This window comes from Enhydra lutris, unplaced genomic scaffold (genome assembly GCF_002288905.1).
Source record: "Enhydra lutris kenyoni isolate GAN:26980312 unplaced genomic scaffold, ASM228890v2 scaffoldscaffold19, whole genome shotgun sequence".
NCBI lineage: Eukaryota > Metazoa > Chordata > Mammalia > Carnivora > Mustelidae > Enhydra > Enhydra lutris.
The window spans coordinates 18239445-18260952 of NW_019154103.1; the positions used below are offsets into that span (position 1 = coordinate 18239445).

General features: G+C 38.5%; 1 protein-coding gene across 2 annotated transcripts in view; it reads right to left on the reverse strand.

Annotated features, from left to right (window-relative positions):
- The window catches only part of LOC111148361 (family with sequence similarity 172 member A), a 419289-nt gene that overhangs the window by 134633 nt on the left and 263148 nt on the right, over nucleotides 1–21508 (reverse strand). For both annotated transcript variants that reach the window (XM_022504858.1, XM_022504857.1), the window contains 2 exons: nucleotides 14193–14309; nucleotides 5966–6050 (listed from right to left, as the gene is read on the reverse strand). In XM_022504858.1, the coding sequence (XP_022360566.1) occupies nucleotides 5966–6050; nucleotides 14193–14309 (202 nt within the window). The remainder of the gene's footprint in view (nucleotides 1–5965; nucleotides 6051–14192; nucleotides 14310–21508) is intronic.

Here is a 21508-nt window from a genome sequence, read left to right on the forward strand (position 1 = left end):
CTGCTACGACCATGAGACTTCAGTCAAAAAACAAAAGCATATTATAACTTAAGAAAAACTTAGTAAATTAGAAAGCTGGGAAAAAAATATCTTCATTGAATTGAACACAGAGTCCGGATATCTATTACTAACTTCTGCTCAGAAAATTATAGGTGTTTCAAAGGCACTTCACCACGCTTTGGTTATTTCAATTTGAACTTCCTGCCATCACTTCCATGGCCATCACCTCAATTAGATACGTCATAGAACAGTTTCCTCCTCTCTTGCCCTTAACTGATTTCCCTCTTTAGCCTCCCTAATATTTCTGGTAATGTTTCCATAACCCCAGTTACTTTTCACTCCAGTTTGTTGTTTTCTCCCTTTGCCTTGGCTTCCATGTCCAATCTACTGGCTGTCAGGCAGTGCGAATTCTTCCCAAGCCCTATTTCTCTTCACTACCCTTTCCTCTTCATTCCTACTGCCAGGAGTCCAGCTCAAGCCATCCACCCCATATACTTGCTTCATCATCACAGCCTGCTGAGTCTGCTGTCTCCAGTTTCTTGCTCCTCTCTTTTATCCATTTATTAAATTAATCTTCAAAATCCCGTTTTGATCATGCCATATCCCTTATTCAACATTTTTAAAGAACTCTTTGTGAGAGATCATTGATTTTGATTGAAAAACTGTTGAGTTTTTATAAGTAGGTATGGAAAATGCTGGGGGTGCTGCCCCCAACCTTTTCTCATTTGATGCAACCTAACGATGACAGGTTCAAAGGGAAGAACATACTAGTGGTAGGTAGAGGTCCAAGAAACAGTTCTTTTTTTTTTTTTTTTTTTTTTTTTTTTTGTAAAAAAAGATAGTCATGATAAGCTACTCTTCACTGCTATGTCCCCAACTTCCAGAATAGTACCTGGGACATAATATAAGTAACCAATACATATATGAGAAATAAATGGATATATGATGGAGAGTGTATGTGAAAATCTCCTTCCGATTTAGGCCAAATTTGTTGGAATAAAAACACATAGGAAGGGGCGCCTGGGTGGCTCAGTGGGTTAAAGCCTCTGCCTTCGGCTCAAGTCATGATCCCAGGGTCCTGGGATCGAGCCCCGCATCGGGCTCTCTGCTCAGCAGGGAGCCTGCTTCCTCCTCTCTCTGCCTGCCTCTCTGCCTACTTGTGAGCTCTGTCTGTCCAATAAATAAATAAAATCTTAAAAAAAAAAAAAACACATAGGAAATAGAAGGGTGCAGGGAGTAGCAAATTCTGTCCTAAGAAAATTGGTCAGTGAAAAGCTGCAGAGTGAGAAAACTTAGTGATCAAATGATACAGTGAGCAAAATGTGATAAAGAAGAAACTTAGTATCTTGTCTCCGATACAATGTACAGCAAGTCTAATGAGGCAGTCAGGGAAGCAGGCTAGGAATGAATTGTCTTCGATGAACTTTTTAGTGCCTTTTTAGAAAGTTGCTTCAAAATCCTCAGGTATCAGGGCAAAGATGAACCTTATAAGACTTTAGCCTCAAAAAAGTTAAGGTTGTTTCTACTTAGGCTTCAGTAACTACCAGAGTTCACGTTTAAACTTGCTGTATTAATGATTTACTGCTATGGAATAAATAACCGGCAAGCTGGGCAGCTTTAAAAATACACATTTAGCGCTCACAGGTCCTCTGGGTTAGGAATCTGAGTGTGGTTTAACTGAGTGACTGGCTTATGGTCTCACCATCATCAAGGTGTTGGCTGGGGCTGCACTTATCTCAAGGTGGATCGGGGGGAAAAGATACTCTTCCAAGGTCATGCACAGGGCTGTAGACAGGCCTCAGGTACTCACTGACTCTTGGCCAGAGACACCAGTTCCTTGCCCCTGGGCCTCTGCACAGAGTACCTCACACAGAGATGGCTTCCATCAGAGAGAGCAAGTAAGAGGGTAAGAAAGAGCCTGAAGTCTGCCAACATTCACTGGTCCTACATGTTCCCCATTATCCTTACTTAAGTAGCAGGCTTCATAAAGCGGTCAAGTAACTTTCTGAAGACTCAGTTATGGTGCTATCTTAGGTGACAACACCCTGTGGGTCTGAGACAATGTACTCTAGGGTGTGGTATGTACCGTACATCAGCGTTTAATACATGTGATATTTCTCCCAGGTCTGGGAATGAAGGGATGGACATGTGACTGGCTTCTTCTCTTCTTCCTTACCCTCAGTGACCTACTAGCAAAGCTGTTTTCTCCCATTCCTATGATTTTAGGCTCTGTTGATCTAAAAGTCTTCATTCCATAGGGAGGAATGCTTCTATTAAGTGACACAACAATGATTCTATTGAATTAAAAGCTCAGACTGTCATCTTGCCACTTTGGGCTCCTTATACCACTGAATTAACAAGGAGTGGAAGAGTGTTACTATATTGGGGGAGTGACTGATCTTGATAACTAAGGGATAATTGAGTTGCTACTAGACAATGGGGATAAAGAGGAGTGTGTCTGCAATGCAGGAAGTCATCAAGGACACCTGTTAGTACTTCCTGTGATTAATGTCAATAGAAAACTACAACCATCTAACTCAGGGAGGATAGCTTCATTCCTCCAGCTGCTTCAGGAATGAAGGTATGGGTCAGCCCACCAGGCAAGAACTATGATCAGTTGAGGTACTTGTTAAGAACAAAGGGAATAAAGAATTAGGGTAGTTATAAATACCAATTATAACCACATGGCCACTTATAAAAATGAGCAATGTAATAGCTATAGGTATTTCTTTCTTATTTTGATTTGAATATATGTATTAAATTATTTTAGTTTTCCTCTCCTCTTTTATTTATCATCTCATGTAAGATGTATCAACAGTAACTAGCCTTATCTCTCAGTATTTAAATTATAGGATACAAAAGGTGAGAAGAATGGACATCAGCCAAGAACAATACAGGGGTTTTGTAACTTTTTAAAAATTGTTTACAGATTTTCCTTATTTATGTATGAAAGACAGAGAGAGGGAAGGAGGCAGAGGCAGAGGGAGAAGCAGGCTCACCCTGGAGCAAGGAGCCCGAAGCAGGACTCGACCCCAAGCTCTGGGGATCATGAGCTGAGCTGAAAGCAGATGCTTAACTGACTGAGCCACTGAGGCTCACTCTGTATCCTTTTCTTAGGAAAGGGTTAGTGTGTTTTCATCTCTACATGGGATAGTTGTATCACTGACTTCACTGCCTGACTTCATAAATGTCTTCGTAGACTGAGTCTGGTTTAAGGAGATGTATGTAACTGCCAGGTTGACAAGGGGGGAATTGTAGAGGCTCTGTAATGTGTCAGGTTGGCTAGGTTGAACTATATTTCCCAGAATTCTTTTTCAAACCATGTGTTTCTGATCAGGATGTTACATAAAGGGAATTTCTGTGGGACACTTGGAGGGCTAAATTAAAGCAGTAGCCATTTCTAGCTCACGCATGTTGTTGTTTATCTGCTAGCTCACCTGGGGGCACGAGGCAGTAGCCAGGACTGCACCGGTCCTGCCTTCCCCGAATTCCTCTTCAGCATCGCTGACTCCTGGGCCAGGTGTGTATGTGGTTAGCTCTGTGACAAAGGACACTGGCTTCTATAGGACAACCAAGGACAACCACCAAGGACAGAGGCAAAAAGAATGGACATGAGTTTAAGTCCATCTTCACGGGCTCTAGTTCATGGTCATGGGGTCTAATTCATTCATCCGTCTCCCCCTAACAAACATCTGCTTGGTAGTTCCAAGCTCCAGCACAGAAGGCAAAGTCGACATTCTTACAGAGCCTGCTTTACCAGCTCCAGTCAAATCCCAGGTCAAATCCTTTTAACAAATCCTTTACTATATATAGCCGATCCTCTTACTTAGAGAGTCCCTATTTGTGAATTCACCTAGTGACTAAAATTTATTCGTAAACCCTAAAATCAATACTCAGGCTGCTTTTTATGGTCATTTACAGACATGCACATGTGCAGAGTGGTGAACAGTCGGAGTTGCCTAGCATGCATTCCTAAGGACAAATAAGGCCAAGCTTTACCTTCTTGTTTTAGTTTTCACACTGCAAACAAATGTCCTTTTTGCAGACTATTTAGTGCCATGTTTTTCACATTTTTGTGGGTTTTTTTTTTTTATATCACTATTTGAAGTGGCCCCCAAGTAGAGTGCTGAAGTTTTGTCTAGTGTACCTAAGCACAAAGCACTAGTGTTCCTGAGAAGACTGTGATGTGTCTTACGGAGAAAATAAACGTATTAGACAAGCTTCATTCAGGCATGAGTTAGTGCTGTTGGCTGTGAGTTCAATGTTAGTGAATCAACAATATCTATTAAATAAGGTGTCTTTAATAGAGACATTCAATCCATAAAGCAAGGTTATATATTGGTTGGTTGATGAAAACGTTGTGATCAGAAGCTTGTAGGAACCTAACCCTGTACTCACTAATTCAGCATTCTCAGTGATTTTATAGAGCATAACTACTGCTAATAAAAATAACCAATTATTTAATACACATATATTATATATGCATATGTAATGTATTATATATATTATAATATATACATATATAATACATACTCATACATACACACATATGTGTGTATATATATTTATAAATTTAAATATATTTATATATATTTTTAGAGTAGCATATATGTTTCTTAACCAAAAGACCTGAAAAGTTTAGCTATAATGATAGTGAAGCTGAGTTCAAGTTTAGGTATTAGTGATAATGAAACATAGTTACAGTAATTGTTCTTTACCTAATATTTGAACTATTCTCCAAATCATTTCCTTCAAATATGCAGACATGTCTACAACTCTAAAGGCTTAGTGATCAACTACCTCCTATGATTTTTCTTTTTTTTTCCCCAAAGGTTTTATTTGTTTATTTAACAGAGAGAGAGATCACAAGTAGACAGAGAGGCAGGCAGAGAGAAGCGGGGGAAGCAGGCTCTCTGCTGAGCAGAGAGCCCAATGTGGGGCTCGATCCCAGGACCCTGAGATCATGACCTGAACTGAAGGCAGAGGCTTAACCCACTGAGCCACCCAGGAGCCCCCCTCCTATGATTTTTGTATGGAGTAGTTCATTCTCAAAACTTCTGCTCATTCTCTGACATCTCTGGGTAAAGCAAGCCATTTCTGTTTCTGCTCATTCTCTGACATCTCTGGGTAAAGCAAGCCCATTTCTGTTCTGCAGCCATAACCAGATACCACTGCTCATTCTGTGTTTACTATCCAAACTGGCTGGGAATTGTGAAAGCCAAAATCAGAAAGCAGCCAAAAATGTCACTCCTCTTCTCTAGAGATCAGAGACTGAAGTACAAACTCTGTAGGCTGGAAAGCCATTCCATCCTTTAACTGTCTTCCTAAGCCCACTTGCTTCCTGAGGTACTCCCCACTCCCCCTTTCAAGAGGCAGGCCCATCTTGCCTTTGTTTCCTATGAACACTTTCAGATCCATTCCAGCCCTTATTCCTTACATTGCTCTGTTTCTTTTGCCTAAAATGCCAATCCTGCACATCTTTCTAGAATCCACATCCTACCAAATGCACAAGGTCCAGCCAAAATCTTTTGCGTGAAAAAATTTTTTAAAGACTCTAGGCCACACCAATCTCATCTCTCTGAACTCATAGCCTTGACTGCCTGTTGTATCCTTGAGTTGGTATTCAATGCGAGACAAATTTTCAGAGATCCTGCTTAGCTACCTAGTCCTTGTCTTAATCGACTTTTTATTTATGTACATCTTGTCTCCCAAAGCTTTAGCAGCAACTGTCTATATTACTCTCAAATTGCTTCACCTATTCATCTTCACTGAATGTGTTAGTTACTATTTTCAGTCACTCAACAAATTTCTGGTAGCAGATCAGACCCATGCCGTATGTTACCAATAATTCATTCAAAGATTCAAGGCAGAACAACATGCTTAATTCACAAAATAGAATTCCACATTTCATTACCATATTTTTTTACCCTAAAAAAACCCCATACATCTCTCATCAAACACATACCTGCTGAGACTCGGGGACAATCAGGCAGCATGGACTCCACTGATGTGTCTAATGGTTCTGAGCTAGAGACCCAATTACAACAATTCTGCAATGCAAGAGAGACAATTTTCTGTTGAAACATTTTTAAACCAAGATAAACTTTTTAGGCTGTAGAGATTAATTTATCCTATATAATCGACACTAGAAGTATATCCAATTTATTTTCCATGCACTGTAAAAGATTTTCTTATATAAACAGTATTATTCATGACCACTGTGGCTGTGGAAAAAAGTTTATCTTTGACAATTCAGCAAATTATCTGTGCTGAAATTAGGAAGACACGTAACCTCCTATGAACCATGATATGTTTCTAAGAAAAGGCTAAGATTATAATTAAGGGAAACAGAAAAGGACATCAATTTTTAACTTTAAGATGGAAATAAATATTAATTTGATCATGTGAAAGAATAGTTTTATTTTTAAACTACAGTCTTTGTCTCAGTAATACTAGAAGAAATAAATTTTGCAGTTACTCCTTAAATATACTTTCTTTCCTTTTTTACTTCAACCTTGTTCAATGAAGGCTATATCAAGTAGTTCAAAAGAAACACAACCTAGTGAATTGTAGCTGTGTGTTTCAGGACACAAAGCCTTCAATATTAAAATCAATCTTTAGGATAATGATGACTTACCACTCAGACAAATGAAATAAAAATAATTTATATCCTTTCCATACATTTTAAGTCTGTATTTAAAGGCTGGCTTAAAAAATGTGATTAACCTCATATGGCTTTTTAAAAATTTCTAACACACACACACACACACACACACACACACACACACACACTGCATTTCTAGACAGATTTTATTTTAAAAGAAATCATCCTATCAATCATGTTGGAAAAATCGCTGATTGCTATTCTGGTAAACAAGCATGTATTGTGTATTTTTAGATGCTTGCTGCCCTGGTTGTGCACCATGGAATCCGTCCTCACTGTGGAAAGATCCTTGACTGGTAGATCAAGTGTCTTATTGTATTTCCTTAATTCATTCTGTCTGGAAGAAGATGTCAGCTGTGTTGCAGTGAGGAGAGAATTTCAAAGGCCCCAGTCCCCACCAATAAAGGCCGAGGAATGGCTTTTGAATAGATTTGTCAAGGCATCCCTACTGTTCTGGGACCAGGGAGAGCAGGAATAACATAAAGGAAGGGTTGCTGTATGAGATTAGAAAGTGAAGTTCACAAAGCATGGCAGATTTTTGTAAGAAACAGTAGATCAATGAAACTATTGAACTGTGTGGAAAAAAAAAAAAACCATGAAAACAAACACAACATCTAGTAATGTTCTTAAATGCTTTCTTTCTTTTTACATTTAAAATGGATAAAATATTAGTATTCTTATGTATTACAAAAGCTTGATGGTTTAAAGTGAATATGTATTCTATAACTTGCACTCCCAATCTTAATTAGCAGTTGAATGCAAAAATTATACAATGTGAGAGAGCAGAAATTATAAAAGAAATATGATTTCAGAGATATTTCATACATTTGAAGTAAGTAAAATTAATATTACTATTGATAGAATACCACATCACAGAGTTCTAGATAATGCAGAAGATTAGCACACAATTAGCCAGCTTTTATATACAATGTGACACTTGCTTGTAAGAAATAAGTATTCTCCAAAGCAGTGTCAAGATATGTAAATGGATGATTTGTTTTATCATTCATCACAGACCCTAATAAATTCAAAAATCATGACTTCTATAGGTACTAAAAATAGGCTCCCAATGATACAGGGAGATAGTGTCAATGAAGAATGACTTTCTCTTTTTCTCTCTTTCTCTTAAACAATTCAGTCTTTTCAATGACAGCAATTAGCACTACCGACAGACAGGCAGCGATTAGGTATATATTTTAATTATTATTCATCCTAGTAGTACCTCCAAATCTGATGAAAGTCGGCTATTACCCAGGTGATATGTCAGTCTTAATACTGCTCACCTACACCTCCCATATGTAAAACTACGTCTTATAGGATATTTCTAGTATTAATAAAAATGATGGTACGTTACAATATGTTGGCGATTAATCATTTTCTAGCTCGTTATCACTGACTTTAAAAAGCTGAATAAAATGGATTTTATCCAGGTCACCTTTAACTCAAACATTTAAAGCAAAAGACAGGTTAACACTTATGATTCTGAAATTTCATTTTTTATCCAGGCAGATGTTTAGGCTTTGATTTCCCATAAAAATAGGATAGAAATAAACACCCTTTAAGCTGAATATGGCCAAAAGTTCTCTGGAATGACAAAGTGCCTGTGCAGGATTGTAAAGGATCGATATAATAAGTTTGATGAGTGTCATGTACATGTGTGTACATGTATATGTAACATTTTCATCCCCCTGGAAAAATATATAGAGAAAAGGGCAGAGCAAGATAAAAATGTGCCACATGACAGAGTATAACAAAATAAAATAACATAAATGTGCTGAGAAATACATGTAAAGAAAGAAATATGAGAAAGACGTACAGCCCTTACCCAAGAATTTAATCTGAAATTAATCTGAAATTCCACTGCATCAAATCCAACTTCCTATTCTGATGCATTTCTCTAGTTTAAAAACCACATCTCTCTGTTTTTCTAATATTTATTCTATCCCTCTTCTCAGTGACTCCATCTGCCTCGATCCCAGTTCTTCAGCTGAGATGAACACTAGCATAGTGTCCAGGAAGGCAACAGAGGCAGCTGATGAGGCAGTTGACCTACCTAAAGTCAAACCATGCTGGAGTGTGTCCCAAACCCCTGGAGATCTTATTCTCAGATGCCCTGAGCGGACAGCAAGGCATGCAGTCCTAGATCAAGAGAGTGTGTCTGAGCCTCAGATGTAGCCCCGTCTCATCCCAGCCACAAGCAGAGAGAAAGAAGCCCTTGGCCAGAGCCAAGAATTTGGGATGGATAATGGAATTAAAGTTTCTCTGGGTATGAGGGGGAAATATGTGCTACATAGTGTTTCTTAGAGTTATGTGTTCTCAATTAAAGGTCTTTTAATTCTGAAATTACAAACTTAAACAGTTTTTTTGTGGTTGTAAATTGTCTTCCTTGTGAAACCCAAAATGCTGGGAACTATTAACATAGACTAGAAGTGCCTGTAGGCCATAGTCCTGAGTGGCCCTCTTTGACCTTTGAACCAAGGCTGGACGATGTTTCAGTGCAGATATGAAATGGATTAAAATTTTTAATAAGAAGATTAAAACTCAGTGTACTACGTTTAGAGAGAAAAATACATAGTAGGTATCCTATACAAGGTACTTTGAGACATATTTGCTGTCCTGGTTGAATTTTGGTTCTTACTCATTTTTATTTCATTTGTCTGAGATCCACCAACGCCGTAGAGATAGAGCTTCAAAATGGAAGGCATCGTGTCCTCAGACAAGAGCTACTACGATTTACTGGGTTGTATTTCGGGGACTGCCACTCTGAACTCATGATGCTGGGTAAGGGTTCACGACAGTTATGCAGAACCATAAATCTGGCTTGGTTGGAGACTTTCAGAGGCCAGGTATATGTCAGGAAATGACATTTACCCAATCAGCCTTTTTTTAAACTATGTACTTAAGGTGTACAACATGATGATTTGATACACATATACATCATGAAATGATTAATGCTGTCAAGCTAATTATTTCCTCACATAGTTACTGTTTGTGTGTGTGTGTGTGTGTGTGTGTGTGTGTGTGTGTGTGCTGTGATAGAACCAGCAAACTATTCTCTTGGCCAATTTACAATATTCAATTCAGTACTGAATATGGTCATCATGCCATACATCTACACTTAAGCATCCTTCATAAATGCAACTTTGTACTCTTTGACCAACATCTCCCTATTTACCCCACTGGTAATCACTATTCTATTCTCTATGTATTCAACCTTTTTGGATTCCATATGTAATCATGTGATCATGTGGTATTTTTCATTCTGTGTCTGGTTTTTTATTTCACCTAGCATAACGTCCTGCATGTCCACCCTTATCCACTTTACAGTCCTGGAGCTGGAGGAAGGACGGGTCTCTTAGGATCTGCCTTAGGCTATTTTGTACCTTTCCTCATGAGTCATGGTGAAGTATGTATCCTTGGTCTTTTGCTTGGGAGTAGTTTTCACTCAGAGTAATTGCCAAAAGTAGCCCTCTCTGACTGACTTTCTTTCTTTCTTCCTTCCTTTCTTTTCTTTTTTTTTTTTTTTTAAAGAGATTGTTCTTTTAATACTATATAATATAAGAATATAGTACTTAATCTTCTGTTTGCTAATTGCTGACATTTTAAAAAGTATATCAGCTTTTTATAGTAGATGAGTAGTTAACATCGATACCTTGATCACATTAACTTAAATATGCTTACAGAACAAAAAGGAGTTTTACAAATTTGCAGTATAATAAGAATGACTGAGCAATTTGAACCCTGTCTGACTTCCAAGTTTAAAGTGGTGTTTGGTCAAATATTGGAGCTAATCATTAAGAGGCCCCAAACACTGAGGCTTCATCTGCAGCCAGACTACTACTTTTATGGACAACACTACAGTTTAGCTAAATTGTTTTTCTTGACATATTTGCAAAATATCTCAGATTTTGAGCTGATTCTAATTAAAGCCAGAGTAGGCGGTGGTCGGAAGTGGGATGCTGAGGGACACAAGTTACCCTTCCACAACCCCCTCCCAACACTCCTGCTCAAGACAATAGTTCTTTCTATTTGCTGAACCCAGGACTGTTTGTTCTTCTTTATTTCAAGGGGTCTTGCAGAGTGGACAAAGACTAAAAATGGGGAAAGAAAAGGGGACAAAGTTTTATCCTAAGTGCTGGAAACAAACACTAGATTTTAATCTTGCCAAAACACACTAAATTCTCTACGAGGGGGTCACACATTTTGGGGAGTTCCTACAAGGATATCTGGCATAGGCTCCCATAGTCTCCCTTTCTCTTCTTGTTTTAGAGAGGCTCTCTGAGCGGGGATCATTTCAAAGCTCTATCAGTGATGATCTACTAATTTTTTTTTTAAAGATTTTTATTTATTTATTTAACAGACAGAGATCACAAGTAGGCAGAGAGGCAGGCAGAGAGAGAGGGAGGAAGCAGGCTCCCTGCCGAGCAGAGAGCCTGATGCGGGGCTCAATCCCAGGACCCTGAGACCATGACCTGAGTCGAAGGCAGAGGCTTTAACCCACTGAGCCACCCAGGCAGCCCGATCTACTAATTTTTATCTCTGGGATACCACAGTGTTTTTTATAACAATGCATTTTATTTTTTTATGAAGCGCCATTTGCTTTTCAAGGGATTTTCTTCTTGATTGTCACCTCTGATTCTCATAATAGTTCACAAAGTAGATGGAATAGGAATTATTATCTCTAACTCACAATTAAGAAACAGGCTCAGAATGATGGAGTGGCTTTCCCAAGACAATAAGCCTCAGTGTAGGGTACCTGGGATATGTTAGCTGTCAGTTACTCCTTTACCCAGTGAATGACTAAGCTAGAATCGTTATCAAAACCCAGTTCTTCCTACTCTTTGGTCTGAATTACTACCCTTTGGTAAGATATTTTGAAAATGGAATATGTAAATCATCCATAAGACAAAAGAATACAATCAATATATTTTATGTTACTTGGGGGGCAAGAAGGTAACAACAATGAGAGCTATGATTTATTGAATTTCCTTACAATGCCCGTGTCCATGCAGTTTCCTCTTTTTTTGAGAAGATCTTATTTATTTATTTGACAGAGAGAGAGACAGTGAGAGAGGGAATACAAGCAGGGAATACAAGAGGGAGAAGCAGGCTTCTTGATGAGCAGGGACCCTGATGCAGGGCTCAATCCAGGACCCTGGGATCATGACCTGAGCTGAAGCCAGATGCTTAATGACTGAGCCACCCGGATACCCCCATGCTGTTTCTTTTCATATGTTATTTCCCAACCATATCTGCAAGGTAAGTATTAGATTTCATAGATGAAAAAAATGAATCTCAAAGAGATTAAACAATGTACCCAAGATTACAGAGTTAGGTAAGTGATTGAGTTGGGGGTCTGAATTTTGGTATGTCATAATAAAAAACTCTTCATGCTGTTTCATGCCTCAGGCATAACTGAGGGAATAAAAGAACTATTCAAGAAGTAGGTAGTCTATAAAATTATATAATATTAAAAAGATTTATAAAACCTATACTTGCAAAGAAATTAATGAGAGCTTTCATTGAATTAAGAGGAATTCAATTATTGTCTATTTCAGTTAATGGAAAAAAATGCACAAATTAATATATTCTGATTTTTGAAGGTGGCATTAGTCCAGTTTTAGTTACAAAGAGTAAAGAAGCAAATCTACTACAGAGAACAAACTGATGGTTACCAGAGGGAGGCGGGTGGCGGGAATGGGGTAAACAGGTGATGGGGATTAAGGAGGGCACTTGTCATGATGAGCAGAAGATGATGTATGGAAATGCTGAATCACTCTATGGTACACCTGAAACTAATATAACACTGTATGTTAACTAACTGGAATTTGAGATACAAATTTTTATAAAAGAAATAAACCTAAATAAATTTTGCTATATTTGCCACCTGGAATGAAACATGAAGAATTCCCAATTCAAACATGATGAACCGGGGTATTCCTAGTTTGGGCAAATAGTAAATTTCATATTGGTTATATGTGGGGAAAAGGTGCATTTATTCAACCTTACTACTTTACATAATGCTGGGAGCTGTTTACATATCCACTTGGACAGATAAATACCATGAAAAATGTATAGGTAGGAAATATGCAAAATTTCTCTTAAAAAAAAAAAATAGGCCCTTGGAAAAGACCACTGAGGATGTAGATAAACTGTGAAAGGAAAACTATGCAAAGCAACGTGGTCAGAAAACACCAGGATGTTAGAACAGATTAAAAGCCCACCTTTATTATCTATTTATAATACTATGAGGACTAGAGTAAATACATTCTAGACTTTTGCATGATGAATGTACCTTTTCTAATGGATAATAACGACAGTGAAAACAGACTGGTAATATTATGATTATTCCATTATGGGATTATACAGCTTAGTCCTTCAAAACTTTATTCAAAACTCTTTCCAAACATTAACTCTTTGGTCCTTAGAGTGCACTGTAAGGGCTGGTTAGAAGTTACCCACCATACCTATGGTGAGAGGCCAGCTGGATAAATATCTGGGTATTCTATCAAGAGAGAGTGGGAGAAAATCAGGAAGGTCAACTAGTTCTCATTTATAGAAATATATGATCTGACCAAACAACTGATAAAGCACGGTGTAGATGATGTCAATTATTTATAATATCGGAAAGGTAAATAAAAATAAAAAAGAAGTTTCAGCTGTACATCTACAACCAAAGCAAAAGCAATAATGGGTTGAAAGTTAAAAAAAAATGGGAGCATGTTCAGTAAGTCACGATCATTTTCAGGCTCACCAGCCCTTAGGGCAAAAAGAAGCTTAGCCTAAGGCTGGACTATGACCAGCTCTTGGGTTTCTTGGAGCCCTAGGTTCAGTCTGACGAAACACTGTTCCAGCTTTTTACTTCTCCCGCTACTGGTGGTAGTGAGCCAACCCATTTTTTTTTTTTTTTTTAAGATTTTATTTATTTATTTGACAGACAGAGATCACAAGTAGGCAGAGAGGCAGGCAGAGAGAGAGGAGGAAGCAGGCTCCCTGCTGAGCAGAGAACCCGATGCGGGGCTGCATCCCAGGACCCTGGGATCATGACCTGAGCCGAAGGCAGAGGCTTTACCCACTGAGCCACCCAGGTGCCCCTGAGCCAACCCATTTAAGAGTGGCACATACTGATCACCTTTCAAGGAAAGGATGAGAACCAATGGTACCTTATGCTTCTTTCTTGTCAGTGGGCAGCACCCATGCTAAATGGCTGGTGGAAAAATTAAAACTCAGGGAATAATATCTCCTAACAGATCATGACCTTCTTCCAGTGAAGTTGCTACCATATACTGCACGCATAGACAACATTCTACAGAATGCCCAAAGAGGGAGAAGGGCTTTACGAAACACGTTTGTTCTTCAGAAGGGTTTTCTATTAGTATTTCAACCATGTCTACTTTTTCTCTTCTCGCTAAATGTTCTGCCTCTAGAAAGGGAGTCTTGGGGGGGGGAGATGATATAAACTGGTGGGGGTGCAAGATATAAAGGCTCACACTCATTCATCTGGTCACTGTAAAAAATCTCATCTCACCTCTCTCATCCATTCTCGAATCGTTTTGCCCGCTTCTTGATGCCACACGTTGTGAACAGAGTCTGTAAGCGCCACTGCGGTTACCTTACTTTTTACGTCTGCTTCTCGTTGAATCATCTGTTTTCAAAAAGGAAAAAAAATATTAATAAATAATAAAATAAATAAGTAAAAAATAATAGAATAATAAAGTATGGGTTGTAATTTTTTTTTTCTTACTGGGTGCAGCCTGCTTACTCATAGATAATAATACATTCAAACCGAAAAAAACAACATGCATCTCTTGTTCCAGGTTACTCTTATCTACACCAAATGCATGCCCTGTTCCTGTCCAGAGATGTGAAAAGACCTAATATTTTCTTTTAAAAAGATAATATCACTTAAGTCTCAGAACTGCGCAGCTCTATTATTTTCCATGTGGTTTGACAATTCAAGGATTAAAGGGATCACAAGGGAAAAAAGGAGGAATCCCTGAGGGTTTCTTTCACAACCTTCTTCCACCCCTTCCTATTTCAGTGCTTCAGGGAAGTTAGTACCCGGGGCTCACTGTTAGCTACTTCGGACTAACTTCTACTTCTTTTCAGTAGATGGCATGTCAGTAATGAAAGGTATCTTGCTTTGACTCCTTCGATTTAACTAATGTGCTCTTCAACATGGCCTTGTAATTCCTTGGTGTTTTAAATGCCCACAAAGATCTTTCTCTTCAAAGCCTATCAAGATCATTTTGCTTTCTAATATATTTCTTTATGTTGACAAACTACAGTATTACACTCTAACTTCTTTCTTTAGAATGCTGTTTCTCTAAATTCAATGGTTCTAAAATTTAAAAGAGGACATGTGGCCTGAAGAAACTGAAGAATTTATCAGTGGGTCTGCAAGATAAAGAAAAGTGAAAAATAATAGTTCCATATCAAAAGGATCATAAAAGGTTTTAATCTGCTAAGACGAGGGACTTTAATTTGACACAAGTAAATGAAAGCTTAATAAAAAATATACTGAAAATACAGTACGTAGTAGCCTTAAATTTCATAGCCATGTCCTCATTGTTTCTCTGCATCAAATGTCTTTTCTCCCTCTAGAAAAGAGCAATTTCTCTATCATTTGCTATTAATTTCTCTGAATTGTCTATCAAAAGTATATTACTGCATTTTAAGAAAGTGAGAATCCTGAGTGGTGATGATAGCTCACACAGTGAACATTGAAAGCCAGGCTTCTGATACCAAATGAAGCCTGTTGGCATTCTGAATGAAAAATGTTTCTCTTTCTTGTAAATTTCTTCAAACCCTGCATATGCACATCCCCTCTCACTGAACACCACCTAATGGGAATCTAATTCACTGTTAATGCTGCTTCAGCAGAATTTCCACACCTTAAATATTTGGGCCTTTTGTTTTCCGCTTATAAAATGTGGAAATCTTAAAATCAATGTTGCTTATCAGCATCATAATATTACTGCAAAAATTCACCTTGCAATATCAATAATACTTTTAAAAGCACAAAATAATACTCTAATTCAATACCTCACATTCATTATTAAGTAGTTTGCTACCTTCTCCTAGATATTATTTTAAAAATAGATTGTCATCCATAAAAAAGAATGAGACTGTGCCATTTGAGATGACACGGGTGGACCTAGAAGGTATTATGGTAAGTGAAATAAGTAAATAAGTCAGACTGAGAGAGCCAAATACCAAATGAATCCACTCAAAAATGGAATCTAAAAAAAAAAAAAAATGAATAAACAAAAAGCAGAATCAGAACAGAGGGGAGGGATATAAAAACTGAGGGGAGGGAGTGGGGGGTTGGGCAAAATGGGTGAAGGGGAGAGAGAGCTACAGGCCTCCAGTTATGGAATGAGTAAGTTATGGGAATAAAAAGCACAGCATAAGGAATACAGTCAATGATATTGTAATAGTGATGTAATGGGACAGATGGCAGCTACACTTGTGGTGAGCATAGCATAATGTATAAACTTGTCAAATCACTAAGTTGTACACCTGAAACTAATGTAACACTGTGTCAACAGTACTCAAATTAAAATAATAAAAAAACTAAAGCTACCTCAAAGAAAAGATTGTCATGGATCATGTTGGCACTAGAATATAAAAACTTAAACCAACATTTGATAATAAAACTCAAAATTCCAAAATAGTACTACACCTGGCTCATGAAGAACCTATACGTCCTTACTCTCATTTTCTAACAGTAACACTTTTAGAGATCTAGAGCGATTGTTGCTAAAGTTACAAAATAAGAGCATGCTCTTCTGGTATTCTGTGAATATGTCTGCATTTTTAAATATTTGCCCTGGATTTTGTTGTGGTTGTTGTGAACATATGCTGACTTATGTAAGCTGGTTGTATCTGAAGATAGAGTATCGAGAGCCATTTGTGAAATGACATCAAATTAAGACTCGAATAGGCTAAGGATGTACTGCAAAAGCAGAAAATCTGAGAATTAAAATTCTACAAAGTTGGAAAAATACACAGTTGTTAGATGGACTATAAGAGAAAAAAAACCTTTGGTCTGTTTTTCCATCTGGCTGACATTTCATGCAGCGGATGTGATGCTGTGCAACTTTTCTTCACATCACATCCAATCATGTCATAATCCAACATGATATTCCCTACACTGTTTTAATCCTTTACGGTTTAAAAATCACTTTCATATTATATTATTAGAAGTGGAGAATGGTCAAATTTGAGAGAATCTCAATAAAAAGCTGTCTACAAATGAATCCTGTACAAAGAATTTCAAATATTTGGGGTGCCTGGGTAGTGTAGTCCACTAAGTGTCTGACTTTTGGTTTCAGCTCAGGTCATGATCTCAGGGTCCTGGGATCGGGCCCTGTGTCCAGCTCCACACTCAGCACGGAGTCTGCTTGAGATTTTCTCTCCCATTCCTTCTGCCTCTCCTGCTCTTGTGCTTTCCCTCTCTCTAAATTAAATAAATATATAAATAAATAAATCTTTTAAAAAATAATTTCATATGTTTGGTGTTTAGGATTGGTATAACTATAAATTGGTAAAAATCTCAACAGTTTGGTTTTTCAGACTATTCCAGCTTTGCTGCTACATACTTGCAGTTTCCATTTCTGCCCAGAGCCTCTGCTTTTTGTATTTGTTAGCTTGGCTCAGAGCCCTTCCCTCTCTTACTGCCTCCCCTGAGAGTGAGCACTGATGAAGAATACTGGGGAAAAGGGATACCTGGGGGGCTCAGTCAGTTAAGTGCCTGCCTTCGCCTCAGGTCAGAATCCCAGGGTCCTGGGATGGAGCCCCGCATCAGGCTCCTTGCTCAGTGGGGAGTCTGATTCTCCTCTCCCTTTGTCCCTTCCCCTGCTTATATGCACTCTCTCTCACTCAAATAAATAAACCAAATCTTAAAGAGAATGTTGGGGAACGCAATGGTGGGTAGACTGAATGCAGAAACAAAGACTGTTTAAGAGACAGATGCTAGATGGAATACAGAATGGGTGGAGGTGCAGCTGGGCAGGAAAACTTCTATATATTATTCTATAATAGTCTTTAAGAGAAGGCTATGATAATCTGGAAAACAGAAATCTGGAAGGGAGGAGACCATTTCACTAAAGTCTACCGAAGTCTCCTAAGTCTACTAGACGTCAATCTAAGGTGAAGATGTGGTTTTTACTAGGATCCATGGATATGAACCCCTTTGAAATTCCTTGCAAAATCCATCCGCAGATGATAGGAATATTTTTCTGGAAGAGGACCCTTAGCTTTCATTAGATTCTTAAAGGAATTTTAGTGACTAAAAATAGTAAGACCCATGATTTCCATGTCTCCATGTATTCTTGAGTGAACTTATGGAGTACTGCCAAGTAAAGTCTTCAAACAATTAAGATCAGTTTTACACCTATACCAATCTTTCAAAAATAAAAAATGACCTTCCATTTTTTGTTATAATGTCTTCAATATGGTATCAGTATTTGAATAAAAGTGACAAAAAAACTGATATCCCAGACATCAACTTCTGAAAGTTTTATGGCTTGGTAAGTTATACCTGATAAAATTATAATTAAAATATTTTTTGTTTTCACCTGTGTGTATAACATTTACATCTGAGTAGCACCTCACAAATTTCAAAATGAATACATCATCATTCTTATTTTGTTCTGAAATAATATTAAAATGTATGTAAAACTTGTATTATTTTTCCCATCTGTGGAGGAGGAAACTGGTTGAGGCTGAGAAACTGGTTAAGGGCCACACAACTCTGAATTGTCCATACCTTTGCAGTCCTGTGTTCTTCCATATGTGTCACATGGGGTCCATTTTTCAGTAATATATCATACTACTTTTACATAAATGAACTCATTTGATTAATTCCCTTTTCTTTATAGTATTTCAGAGAGAGACATACCGAGATAGGGAACACAAGCAGAGGGAGTGGGAGTGGGAGAAGCAGGAGTCTTGCTGAGTAGAGAGCCCGATGCAGGCCTAGATCTCAGGACTCTGGGATCATGACCTGAGCCCAAGGCAGTCGATTAACAACTGAGCCATCCAGGCACCACAGATTTTATTTATTTATTTCAGAGAGTATGAGAGAGAGGGCATGAGTAGGGGGAGAGGCAGAGGGAGAAGCAGACTCCCTGCCAAGCGGGGAGCCCGATGGAGGGCTCCATCCCAGGACTCTGGGATCATAACCTTACTGGGAGGCAGATGCTTAAATGGCTGAGCTACCCAGGTGCCCCTGATTTGGACATTTAAAAAAATATTTAAAAAATCCAAATCCATATCGGTAAGGAGTGTTGGAATTATAAAAACCATGCCAAGATAGAAATCAGTCATGTGCAAAACCAGACTATCAATAGCATTTAAGAATTATTATTACAGTTCTAAAATAAAATGATGTCTAGGATAAGAGGGCAAGCTACATATTTCCATAAATCATATTGATGATTTGAGAATTAATACAAAGTATGTGCTGCTGTCACCTGATATTATTGTTTCCCCTTCTTAGTGCGATCTATCTCTTCACAGTCCTCTCACCTTAGCATCTACACAATTAATCTGCTCATTCCTTCTGTGCACTGCATATTACCAGTCTGACAAAAGTTTCACTAACCCAATAAATATGAAGTACTCTGAACAGATTAAAAACATATACCATCTGTATGCAGGCTCATCTTACTATTAAACTTTTTTTTAAAAAGATTTTATTTATTACTTATATGACAGTCAGAGATCACAAGTAGGCAGAGAGGCAGGCAGAGAGAGAGGAAGGGAAGCAGGCTCCCTGCTGAGCAGAGAGCCCAATGCGGGGCTCGATCCCAGGACCCTGGGATCCTGACCTGAGCCGAAGGCAGAGGCTTTAACCCACTGAGCCATCCAGGCACCCCGACTATTAAACTTTTTGGTGGGAGTTGAAGTTGAGAGGAAAAAAATCTCCTAGTATTATTTGTTTTCTTCCAGAGTAACATTTTAAACATAAGTAACTGTAACAAAATAAGAGAGCTCCTCAGAGCCCAAGAGTATTTGGTGAGATGAAGGGCAGGGCACCAGAGAGATGGTATGGGAAGGCCAGAGTCAGCAGCATCCACCTGTGCTTCCCTCCAGGTGCACTACTGGCCAGCCCTTCCTGCTACTTTCTCTTCCCTGAAATTCCACAGACCGTTTCTGTCCACCCAACTTGCCTCGCCATGCTCTCTTGCAAGGCCTTCAAATGGAGCACCTGCCTACTATCTTCACAGAAGTATCTGGCCAAATCCAAATGCCTCATGTCCCCCTAGAAGTTTCTTAATTCCCTTTCTGTACCTACTTCAGTCCTTTCTTTTTTTTGAAGATTTTATTTACTTATTTGAGAGAATGAGAGTGAGAGAGAGAGAGAGAGAGAGAGATAAAGAGAGGAGGAGGAGTTAGAGGAGAGGGAGAAGCAGAATCCATGCTGAGCGTAGCGGAGCCCGATGCAAGGCTTGATCCCAGGACCCTGAGATCATGACCTGAGCCGAAATCAAGAATAGGATGCTTAACCGACTGAGCCAACCAGGTGCCCCTATTTCATTTCTTCTGCAAGTCTACCGTGAGCTACTTTTAGGAAAGGAAAACACAAAGACTTACTTCCACGAAATTAAGTTAAAAATTTGCTGTCCACTTGTCTTAGCTTAGAAGATAAGCTTCCGAAGGCAGAGAGATAGTGATGTTAAGAGGATGCTCTTCTATGAGCCTTTGGAGGTAGTTTCATATCTCTAGTGGAGGGTCTCAGGTTTTGGAAATTATGAATCCAACCCAATCCGAAGTTCAATACTTTCAACCTAAAGAAGTGAACCCTGCATTGGGTTTGTCTTCACACTAACCTAAAAGAAGCCAATAATTTCATTTTCCCATATTTTTGGCTCAGCAGCTATAGGATTCAGAATAAATTGTCTTACATTTTAAAGTCCAAGGGACCCTCCTGAAAGAAGGCAGTGTGGGTTGGGGCAAGGTTTGTATATATGTGCATACAGGCCCGTATCTTTATTAGCAAGTATGTTTTAAACATGTTTTTGAGGGAAATGTTTTAATGTCTTTCATCAGCAAAAGTCATTACCTTCCTTCAAAATTCTGACATGTGTTACACATATGCACTCTGAGGGTTAGAGCATGTGAATCACTTGTACAGGAAAGAATATTCTGAAAGAAAATCAAATAATGCATGTTTCCATCAGATTAGGATCTGACACTACTGTACATATATAAATCTGAGGATCATTACTACTGCATGAGCATGAATGAATCATCAGTCTGGCTAATAGCACGGTTGAGGTTTGAGATGTCTTTAAAAATGTGTGTGTGTATGTGTGTGTGTCTATAAATAGATTAGCTCCCTCTAGAGTTCCTAGAGTTAAGATTTCAGATTAAGTCATTTCAAAGGTTTGAAAAGTATGAAAAGGTGGTACTTTTTCATATTTTTGTCATGCAGATTATACTTACACTCAGTGCTTCTACTTGGGTATACTGTTTATGTAGTTTGACAAACGATGCCCCTTTACCATAAACCTCTCCCATCACTTTACATCTGTGCCTGTACATCTCCTGGCTCATGGCACACTGCCCTGTGTGCTATCAGGCCCACTGGGTTGAAAGTGTACACTGGGCCAAGATGACTAATCAGCCGACACTGGGTTTGGCAGAGTCTTTCCTGTTAATGTCTTCTTGAAGCTTCTTTTGTACATGTCAATCCCAATAGTGCGCTATTCACAGAACAAATACCACTTTTGCCGCAATATTAAAACCTTGGTCCTGTCACCCAAGGCTCTTGAAGCACCTCCAGTGATTACTATGAAATACACACACTTCAGTAGATGAAATATGAGGATGAAA